Source organism: Frankliniella occidentalis, unplaced genomic scaffold (genome assembly GCF_000697945.3).
Source record: "Frankliniella occidentalis isolate FOCC.00 unplaced genomic scaffold, Focc_3.1 Scaffold795, whole genome shotgun sequence".
Taxonomy (NCBI): domain Eukaryota; kingdom Metazoa; phylum Arthropoda; class Insecta; order Thysanoptera; family Thripidae; genus Frankliniella; species Frankliniella occidentalis.
The window spans coordinates 23,686-34,484 of NW_026267904.1; the positions used below are offsets into that span (position 1 = coordinate 23,686).

General features: G+C 57.6%; 1 protein-coding gene across 2 annotated transcripts in view; it reads left to right on the forward strand.

Annotated features, from left to right (window-relative positions):
* The window catches only part of LOC113216034 (myosin-9-like), a gene marked incomplete at its 5' end in the record, with an annotated part of 10,998 nt that extends 580 nt beyond the window's left edge, over positions 1–10,418 (forward strand). The window contains 16 exon segments of one of the 2 annotated variants that reach the window (XM_052275711.1): positions 886–1,017; positions 1,123–1,517; positions 1,594–1,785; positions 2,022–2,105; positions 2,438–2,783; positions 3,072–3,236; positions 3,335–3,432; positions 3,524–3,627; positions 5,212–5,346; positions 7,206–7,380; positions 7,600–7,784; positions 7,874–8,357; positions 8,432–8,601; positions 8,727–9,111; positions 9,692–9,796; positions 10,136–10,418. In XM_052275711.1, coding sequence (XP_052131671.1) covers positions 886–1,017; positions 1,123–1,517; positions 1,594–1,785; positions 2,022–2,105; positions 2,438–2,783; positions 3,072–3,236; positions 3,335–3,432; positions 3,524–3,627; positions 5,212–5,346; positions 7,206–7,380; positions 7,600–7,784; positions 7,874–8,357; positions 8,432–8,601; positions 8,727–9,111; positions 9,692–9,718 — 3,077 coding nt within the window. 2 annotated transcript variants of the gene reach the window in all.
* Between the last annotated feature and the right edge of the window lie 381 nt (positions 10,419–10,799).

Consider the following 10,799-nt stretch of genomic DNA (forward strand, 5'->3'; position numbering starts at 1 on the left):
GGGGAGGGAAGAGGGGGAGGGGGATGATTGAGGAGGGTTGGGATGAAAGGGAGCAGGCAATATGACTAGGGCGGGCGGGTGAAGGGCGCGGGAGTGTCTGATGTCTTCCTACACACCCTCCCCTCCCCCCTCGCCCGCGAAGGGCAGCCACGCCAGCCGCACGCCACGTAGCAACAGTATGGAGGGCACGACACCTGCAGAGTGGGTGCTGCCTCGTGTGGGGGGTGAGCCGACAGGGCCACTCCTCTCTACACTCCAATGATACAGGATCCGACGAGAAATGTCGAAAGCATTATTTAGTAGGGTCCTGAACGGATCGCGAAACAGGTAATATCGTCATGTCATGTGGGACTTGATATGATTTCGTTTGATTAAGGGGCTGTCGGGCGTCGTTTCCTTGCCAGTGCTTAATGGGCTTACGGGCTCGGGCGCGGGAGGAGCGGTGTGACCCATTGCACCGCGCGAGCATTTCTCTCACCTTTCTCTTTGGCCCAGCGTCCGATCGGGGAGCGGGTAAATGAAGCACGGGCGTAAACGGTGAAAGGGCGGAGGGAGGGAGAGAGGGGGTGCTGCTGCTGCTGCTATAGTATGGACCGATATATAGCGAAGCCGAGGCGTGGGGCGATAGCAGACAGCGGGGTGGGGCCAGCCCAGGCCAGCTCAGGCATGGCCCGGAACGGCCCGAAAAGCGAAAGGGAAAGAGAATCTGTGGAGGAGGGGGGAGGAGAGGGGCGTGATGCTCGGCCAGGTCGGCAGCTCTCGCTGGGATTATGTACTATGTACAACGGCGGCGGATGCGAGGCGGGCCAAGAGAGGGCGGCCGCCGAGCTCCTCCAACGACGGGATGGGTGGGGCAGGCCTGCAACCAGTATGCCGCTGCCGCAGAGCTGCAGCTGGAACTTGAGTCGTCGCGGAGGGAGTCGGGGGAGACCAAGCAGAAGCTGGAACAGCTCGAGGCCACCCTGGGCGACCTGAAGACGAACAACGAGGAGCTCAGCCAGAAGTTGACAGAAAAACGTAAGTCGTCAGATGTCGCTACATCGTATTTTCCCCGTCCTTTTTCTAATTACAGATTTTATTCACATTTCTGGTCGAGCTCACCATTTCTGTCTTTTTTTTCAGTGGAGCAAGATGCAAAGGACAAAGCGCACGGACAGACGCTGGAGTCTCTCACGGCCAGAGTGGCCGAGCTGGAGAAAGAGCTGGAGGAGACGCGCGCCGAGCGAGCCACCCTGGAGGAGGCGCTCGCCAAGGCCGTGGCCGAGGTGGAGGCCGAGCGCGACGCTCTGGACGAGGCCCTGGAGGAGGCGCTCGAGGACACCACCGCCCGCTTCCAGAAGGAGTTCGAGGAGCTCCGGACCGTGCACGCGGACCGCGAGCAGCAGCTGCTCGCGGACCTCGAGTGGAAGCTGAGGGAGGTGCAGTCGGCCAGCAAGAAGAAGGTCGACGAGAAGGACCGCACCCTTCGGGAGCTGCTCGTCAAGGTCACCAACCTGGAGGAGGCCGCCGCGTTAGCCGTGAGTAACACCCACCAGCAGCACCAACCAGACGTCGCGGTTCGCTTGCTGACGGACGCTGCTTTGTTCCCTCCAGGAGAAGCACGCCGCGACCGCCAGGGCCGAGACGGAGCAGCTGCGGGGGCTCAACATCGAGCAGCAGAGGGCGCTGAGGCTCAACACGAGGGACATGGAGCAGCTGCAGGTCAACGAGAAGGTGCTCAAGGAGGAGGTGGCGAGGCTACGGGCCTCCCTGGACCGGGAGAAGGTGCACATCGACACCATCCTGGTGAGTGGAGCGAGCGCCCGTCAACTCCGGGGTAGGCAATGTGCTGGACCGCCACGCACGGCGGGCCGGCACGTTGCCTACCCGCTCCCCTGCAGGGCCCCCGCGCGCCTCGCGTAGCGCGCGGCTTCGAGAGCGAGGAGGACAGCAGTTTCGAAGATTTTGAACTACCTACAGGCACACGTTTATCTTATTTCATTCTTTCCTAATAACTGTTTGTTTCTTTTGTCATCCATCAGGAGCGGCACTCGGCTGAACTCGCGGAGACGGAGCACGAGTACCAGGCCAAACTGGAGCAGACCAAGAAGGACACGGCCGAGCAGGTGGGTGGCCGGGAGGGGACGGACGTCGCCGTTGTGTTCGAGCAGGATTGGGTGGAATTTGAGGTAGGCTGCGGTGGGCCGGTAGTCTGTGTGTGTGTGTGTGGGGGGGGGGGGGCTATAAATACATGTGGGTCACACCGTGCCGGCCGGCCGGCACCGCCAGCACCCGCCTAAAACAACACAAAAAACACTGCTCATCGAAAAAAAATCACATTGACATTCATACTGAGAACTCTTGGGATATCCCAATAGTTTTCAACCCTGTTAGAAAAAATAAAATACAAGTTTTTCACAGTCTAGTTTTGTGACATTGTGTTTCCTGTGCGTCGCAGTGGCAGACGCGCATGCACGCCGAGATCATCAGGCTGCAGACGGACCTGGAGCAGTCCCACGCCGAAGACAAGGTGGCCGCGCTGCACGCGCAGGCGCGCGAGCTGACCCAGGACGCGGACCGCGTCAAGCAGCAGCTGCAGCGCCGCCTGGAGACGGCCAACGCGGAGGTGGCCGCGCTCACCAGCAAGCTGAGCGAAAAGGCGGCGCAGCTGAACCGCGAGCTCGAGAAGCTGCAGACCAACGCGGACCGGGACATCTTCGAGCTGCGGCGGCAGCTGGACAGGATCGACCTCAAGTACCAGGAGCAGATCGAGTCCATGGAGAAGCGCCACGAAGATGAGATGGGTAAGACTCGGGTCCAATAGATCTCGGCGCGCAGTGCGACGAACTCTGGAAAAAACTTCTGTTTATGATGTGTTGTGTATTTTACCGCCAGTCGTAAAATGTAGTTACGTCTGCCTGTCGTGATTGTGGCGACTCCCGCTTCTCGCTACTGCAAAGGGTTGCACGTTTAAGTACATACTAAAGAAAATGGCGCAATCTGAGGGCTTTAGTTCCATAGAGTCTAGATTTCTCCGTAGCGGTAGTGACCCTCCCCGAGCTCAACCGTGCGCACTGTCGTGTGCTCCGCAGACAAGGCGCGCGCCGAGCACGAGCGGCGCATGTCGGCCTGCGAGCAGGGCTACCAGCTGCAGAGCGCGTCCACCAGGGCCACCCTGGAGCTGGTCAAGGAGCAGATGCGGCGGGATGCGGACGCCTCGCTGCAGGAGCTGGCCGCCAAACACCGCGCCGAACAGGGTGAGCTTGTACTCCTCGTCCACCTTGCGGCTCGCGGGGCGGGCTGTCGGCACCCCGCACGGACCTAACCGCCTCGGCGCCGCCCCTTTGCCTTACAGAGGAGCAGGTGCAGCAGCGGAACCGGCTCGAGGCGCAGGTGGCGCAGCTGACGGCGTCCTTGGACCTGGCCAAGGAGGCCGAGCCGAAGAGGGACCAGGTGAGCCCCGCAGCCATGCGAGACGCACATCACCTTTACGTCTCCGAAAACTGAAGTTGACGGGTGTCGTTTGTATAACTTGCGGTTCCAGCTCGCCGTGCAGGTTTCATCTTTGCAAACCGAGCTCAAGCAGATCGCCAGCAACCACAAGCAGGCGCTGCACAAGGCACAGGAGGAGGCGCTGAAGAATGTCAGGTAATTTGAGATGATTCTCTTGACATTTATTATGCCCTACTTCCTGGAACTAGAGACAGTTATTCTCTTTTACTTTTGCATTCGCGCTCACAATTGATCCGTAAAGCATAATTGGCTGCCTTTAATTGCCCTATATGTTTGGTAGAACTTAGACTTTACAATTGAATTGAATCCACAGTTGATTTAAAGTTGTGTGAAACTAAAGCTTCAAAACTTCTTAGCTTTTAAGTTTTATAATGATAAACAGATTTTCCTCTTTTTTCTGCCTTATGGATCAATTATGAGTTCTGTCGTACATGGAAATATCTTGTATCCAAGTAGAATAGCCCTGCCTTTGGCTCACCGTCCTTCGGATATCACTGTTCACCTTGAAGGTGTTGTTGTCACAGCACAGACCATGAAGTTTAGTCCCCTCCAGCACCCACGACCCACTGAGCATGCACACTTCGTTGCAATGCGTTGCACTGCATTTCTGTTCTCTTTTTTGGTTTTTGACCCAAGCGAGGCCCGGGTGCGGGATTCCCTGGCGTACGCCGTCCTCCTGCCCTCCATCCTGTGCTGGTTGCTGTCGGCCAGCTCTGACCTCACCTTCGCCTGCGTTCTGCTCGCCCTCGCCCTGCTGGTCTACCAGATCCTCTGACCTTCCCCCACTTCACCTTCACCTTCCACTCCCACAACCCCCAGCCCGTGCTGCATCTGCCGTCCCCTGTGCCATCCCACCCTCCCACTCAGTGCTCTCAACGCATGTCCCTTTTTGCTTAGCATTATTAGAACCATCAAGGAAAAAGGGAGGGTTTGCGGGACGCAAGGCACTCAGCCCAGAGACACATCACTTTTTCATATTCATGTTTCCTTTCATGAACTCTTTCATATCTGGCAATCCAGGTCCCACGGTATACCCTTTTCGGTCCGCTTGTATGTGTACTAACCACGCACGCAGTTAGGCGTCGTTTTTCAGCTATGAAACACTGCGATAACTATCAAAACGTGCATTACAGCCAGGCTGTAAATATTCTCGTTATTACGTCTTGCTCGGTCAGACGATTCAAATTTAATCTGATCTCACTTATTCTTTTTTTTTCTTGATCTAGGTTATTTTTTTCATACTTTTGTAAGAATTTTACCTTTTTAGACTTAAAGTGTGACTAGGTGTTTTATTGTTGCCCTTTTCCACCCTCTCCTTATCCATTCCCTTCCTTAGAGTAGTAATTTTTCACATAACTTTTTCATCCCTGCGCAGTTTAGCAGTTTCTGTGATTTTTCCTCATATTTTTGTGTGTAACTGTCACTTTTACGACTTTTGACGACTCTGCGTTGTTCTCTCATTTCATTCGAAACTCCATGTTTACTCATCATACTTTAACTCAACATCACTCCATCGTGACCACAGCTATCATTCAAAGTTTGCTATCAACCACATCACAGCAGCATGGTGAGTCCGCCACAGCAGACTGGGCAGGACATCATTGGCTATCACATGCCCCCCCCCCTCTCTTTTCCTTTCTCCTCGTCCCTCAACTTCCCGGCATGAGTCGTTCGCACACTCACTAACCCTGTCCCACTGTGCCTTCCCCCTCGGCGCAGAGCGAAAGAGACAGAGCTCGCCGAGCAGAGGAAACAGGCGGAAGAAGAGAGACGACGTCTGCGCGCCGAGCTCAGCAAGGAGGCGGACGACAGGGTGGCCAAAGTCCAGCAGAGGGTCGACGCCCTCCAAGCTCAGTAAGTATCTGATCCTAGGGCCGGCTTTAATGTTGTTGTTATTTGCTTTTTCTTTCTATATATAAAAGGGTAAAGTTGCCGCCGCGGTCGAATCGGTTTCTCGCGCCGGGCGTGAACAAGGCCCCCCTGGGCGTGGCCGCGTGGCCGGGCAGAGGTGAGCGTGGAGAGAGAGGCAAGGGCAGACGGAATGGCCAGAATGGCGAACCCCTTGAAGGAGTCCCTGGAGGTTCCTGGAGGGGGGGGGGGGGCGTCGGGCGCGGAGGTCGTGGGAGAAGTGAGGGCGGCATGAGCATCATCCTGAGTGGGGTTTCTTAGTAGCGAGAAAGGGGGAAGCAGGAAGGAGCAGGGCGGGGGAGGGACGGTGTGTTTAACAGTCGGGGCCCTCCCCGCATTACGTATATGATTCCGGAGGGACTCCCGGCCACGCAGCGGCGGCGAGCGGGGCGGCTGGACGACAAAGGACGCCTCCTCCTCTCCCTCCTCCACCGGCTCCTCACCCTCCCACTCTCCCTCCGTCCCACGCTCCCCCTTCCCACCCACACCACCCCGTGATTTATTTGAGTCTCGGTTGTTTTTCTTATCAGTCGTACACTCCAGCCCAATGTGTTTGTCTTACGTCCGTGACAGGGTAGGGCGAAGGAGGATGAGGAGGAGGTCGGGGGAAAGGGCGGGGGGGGAGATGAGAGTGTAGGGAGGGAGGAGGGGGGAATAAGTAGTAGTAGTAGGGAGGGAAAGCAGGGGGGCCAGAGGGTCGTGGGAAAACGGAGACAGGCAGACAAGGGGTTGGCCCGAGCACGAGTGCATTCAGCCCCCGGTGTCTGTGCGGGGCCGCGTGGGGGGCACGCCCGAGGCCCGCGGGGAAGCCGAGCCGATGTTTAGCGTCGGCCAGGCCAGCCGTAAAGGCGGGGGCTGCGGAGGCTCACATTCCGGCCCCGCCGGCCGGCCGGCCGCGCCGTGCTGTGCGATTGACAATAAGGCCGCATCGCACCTTTATGGCCGCTTCAGCCCCCCTCCCTCCCCCAACAGCCCCTCAGGCTTTCTATGACGAGGCCTTCTCAGGACCACACCGTGCAGAAAATGGGTCAGGAGCAGTTGGGCAAGTTTCCTTTGGCCGGCGTGGCGTGGCGGGGCGTGGCGGGGCGTGGCGGGGCGAGGGGCTGTTCCGCCGGATGAGGTGGGCGGCAGGACAACTTGGCTGGAGTGGAGCCCTGCCCCGTGGCCCTCCGCCCGCCCTGTACGCAATGCCGCGCGGGGCCACGCTCGGCTACGCTCTCGATCTCGGCCGGGCCGCACAACAAGGCCGAGGCCGGGCGAGGCCACGCAGTGCCGCAAGGGAGGGCCGAGGCGGCGGGCCTTGCGCCCCTCCCGAGCCTTGAAGCGAAGCGCCTGACACGCTCAACCATTTTCTCTGCCCTAAGTTTTTTTTTCACCCAACCCCACCCCACCCACTGCTGCCCTTGCCGTAAAATGATTCTCGGGCAGGACCTGTCACGGCGAAAGTAAGGGTGGGGGGCATGGAAGACGGGCGAAGTAGAGAGGAAGAGAGAGAGAGAGAGACGGTGGAGAGAGGGAAAAAAAGCCACCTGATGTTATCATGATTTACATCTCGACGCTCGCAGAGCCGGGCAGCGGGGGCGGGCCAGCGTAGCGTACGGGCCTCTGTGCCCTCCTCCCGGGCTCCGTCGGGCACCGCCGGGCACCGCCGGGGCTCGTCTGCTGGGTTGCGCTCCAAGCGCCAAGGTCGATGGCCCTTTGCCCTTCGGCCCGTGTCGCCTCGCCTCCCCGTGGCCCCGGGCGTCCCTGCGGGGTGCTTGTCGACAGACGGTGACCTGACTGCGCCCCGCTGCTCTGCACCACAGGCTCAAGGGGCGCGCCGAGGACCGCGCCACCATCGAGGACCTCCGGCGCACGGTGGTGGCCAAGGACGCCGCCCTGGAGAGGCTGAGGGCCGCCCCGAGGCCCGAGGACGCCAACGCCATGCAGCAGCTGAGAGACGGCGTCGCGGAGCACAAGGCCGTCATCGACAAGCTCAGGGTAGGTAACACTCCTGTTTTTAAAACCAGTTAAAAAAATAAAAAAATTAAAGTATCCCTGGCGGGGATCGACCCCGCGACCTTTGGATTAGAAGTCCTACGCGCCATCCTCTGCGCTACAGGGACCTGCTTCCACAGAACTGATTAGGAAGGCCCTATAGGTGCCTGCCGTCATCGGCCAAGAGGTCCTAATGTTGTTGTGTGCTTGTCCGATCGCCAGGCCTCTCTCGCCGAGCGAGAAAAGCAGCTGCAGGAAAAAGAGACTATCCTTCGGGAGAAGGAGACCATGGTCAAGGACCGGGACGCGGCGCTTAGGAAGTCACAGAGCAACCCGAGGCCGCAGGACGCGCAGAAGCTGGACGAGCTGAGGAGACTACTCAAAGAAAAAGACATGGAGATTCACAGGTGCGTATAATAGACTGTTTCGGATCACTGAGCTTGTGCTCGTTTTAGGCATCGAATTGTGACGAACATTGTGACCGATCTCTCTTAAGGCTCAACAATGAGGAGCTGACGTCCCTACGGAAGAAAGCCCAGGAGTCCGAGGCCGAGCTGCTCAAGGTGCGCGCCGAGGCCGCGCAGGTCCGGGAGTCCCTGGTGCAGGTTGGCGAGCTGAAGAAGGCGCTAGGAGAGAAGGAGGATGCCATTGCCAAACTGGGGCAGCAGCTCAGCCAGCGGCAGCGGGAGGACAGCAACAAGAAGCTCAAGCAGCACGCCCAGCAGATCGAGGAGCTCAAGAAGGCCCTCGCGGACAAGGACTCCGGCCTGGCGAAGGCCGCCGCCGAGATCGCGCAGCTGCAAAAGAACGCCACGGACAAGGCGGCGCAGAAGGCCATGGCGGAGAAGGACAAGGCGCTGGCGCGGCTGGAGGCGGCGCGCGAGGCGCCCCGGCCCGAGGACGCGGCCAGGATCGCGGAGCTGCAGCGGGCGCTGGCCAGCAAGGAGGAGGAGCTCGGCAGGCTAAGAGAGTCCTCCAAGGTACGCCGACGACATCCACATGAACGGGAGCGGGTGAGAGTAAAGCCTAATGCCGGTGCGGTGTCTTGTTGCAGAGGCCCGGAGACATCACGGAGATGCAGCGGGCGCTGCTCACTCGCGACGACGAGATCTCCCGCCTCAAGGACGCGGTGAGAGCGCGCCACGGGCCGTACGAGGCCGAGCTCAGGAGGCAGCTCGCCGAGAAGGAGGCCGCCGTCTGCCGGCTGCAGGAGGAGAACAGGAGGTGCGCGCCCCACCAACAAATCTTACTTAACCAGGGGGGATCGACTGCCAAAATGTCCCAAATTGATACCCTCGCGGCGGATGATTCCTGGAGCGGAACGTGCAGTGTGTCCCTCGTTTTTTCAGGTTCCAGGCGGAGCTGTCCAAGGACAGGACGGCCTCAGGGGTCACGCACGGGGCGCAGCCCGCACCGCCCCCGACCGCCATCCCGGTGGCTGCAGTGCAGCCGCAACAGCAGCAGAAGCAGGCGCAGCCGCTGCAGAGTGCTCAGTACAAGCAGCCGCCACAGCAACCGCCACAGCAACCGCCCCTGCAGCAGCAGCCATCGCCACAACAGCCACCCCCACAGCAGCAGCAGCAGCCTCAACCCACTCTGTACAAACCTCAGCAACAAACTGCCAGTCCACAAGCTCAGCCTCCGCCACAACCGCAGCCTCAGCAGCCGCAACACAGTCAGCCCGGCAAGGCGCAGCCCCAAAAGGCATCCAATCCGGAGCCTGAAGAAAGAAAGGTAAGTTGTTGTCACAAAATTAGTTCAGCCACCGGAATTATCTTGAACTTAGGTTTTGTGAACAGGGCGTGTAACGGAGCGCACAGCTCCTCCCTCGTCGTAAGATATTTTTGTTCTTCAGTATCAATGACAACAGGAAAAGAAACATTTCAAATCACAAACTGGACACTACCCTCTCCCCTACGTGACTTCTAGCTGGTCACGGGCTAGCCATGCGCTTATCAGTCCCCCGTCTTCTCAGAGGCCTGATGTAAACACAATCTTCGTGCTTCGACCCATTTCATAAGTGGCTTTTTACATTTACTGACCATTGAGAGAAACCAAGCAAAAAGCGTTGGATTAATTAAATTCACGGTCGTGGATTGTGTTTTTATCAGTAGCTGATTGGTGTGGCATTATATCGAAATATATACGAATGCATTTTTATTGAATGTTATCGTTTGAAATGGTGACTCATTTTTATTATTTTGTCTTTCGTATACTGCCGAGTGCCTATCCAATCCGGCTGTGTGTCTCCCCCATGTATTAGTGAGTTGATGATGCCGGCCAGCGGTAACCGTGCGCTGTGGTGTGGCAATAGGTGGATGCAGCTTGTGTGGTGTCCTAGTGACGGTTCTACATCAACCCTTAGCTCTAAGACCTGCCCCACGCGCCCCGTCCCGACCAACCCTACAGTGCCCTTCAAGTAAGTAGTGCGCCTAGAAGGGCTCATCAACAGGGCCATACCTCAGCTTGGGGGAATAGGGCAAGTAGTAAGCACAAGTTGACTTAATCAACTTCGCACTAGGCACCCCCTAAAGTTAATTATTGCCCAACCTACGTTGGCCTTTTAAAAAATAAATTGTAAAAATGAAGGCTTCTGTGAAGCCCGACCAATTCAAGTCCCTTCCCCCAAGCCGATTGTCATTCATTTTCGCCTCTGTTCGCTTCTTTGGCCGCCGTCCTTAGCTAGCTCCTCTCCCAGGCCAAGCATGGCGATGACGCGATCTGTCCATCAAGGGTGTGACTCGTGCTTGATTTGCAGCGCAAGAAGGGCGGGAAGGGAAAGGGGCGCGGCACTCGGAAGAGGTAGCGGCCTGGCCTGCCTCGGCCTGGGCGGTCCGGCCCTGAGCCCGGCTCGCCACGGTCAGTGCGACGCGGCGCGACTCGCCACGGCCAGTGAGCCCCAGGTGGGCGTGCGCAGCCCTGGCGCTGTTGGTGTTTGTTGTTGTTGTTTCTTGTTGTTCCTGCTTGTTGCTGAGAGGCATGGCTGGCAGTTCGGTCGTGGCGAGAGCAAACTGAAATATTACAAAAAAAAACAAAAAACATCCTTTTACTTACGAAAGATTTCCTTTAAAATGTCATTAACCTATATTTTAAAGTTGAAGGCACTAGCTGCCGCAGTTTTAGGGCAGTAAAAAAGAAAAGTAGAGATCAGTTTGGACCATCGCCACAGCCAGGTTTGCCCGTCGTGGCTGTTAACACAACCTTGTTTTTCCAAGCCATGGTGTCGAGATCCTGGCTTCCCAGCAATCGGCCCTCCCGTCACCGCTGAGCTTTATTAATTGTTTCTGGTTTTACTTCTCTTGCTCCTGCTTATTATTTTAGACAGTCTGCCCGTCAGGAGATGTCCTTCACTCACCTGGATTTCACGTTTTTTTGACCTCTTTCATGCAAACAGTTTAAATCCTATTCATAAACATTATAAA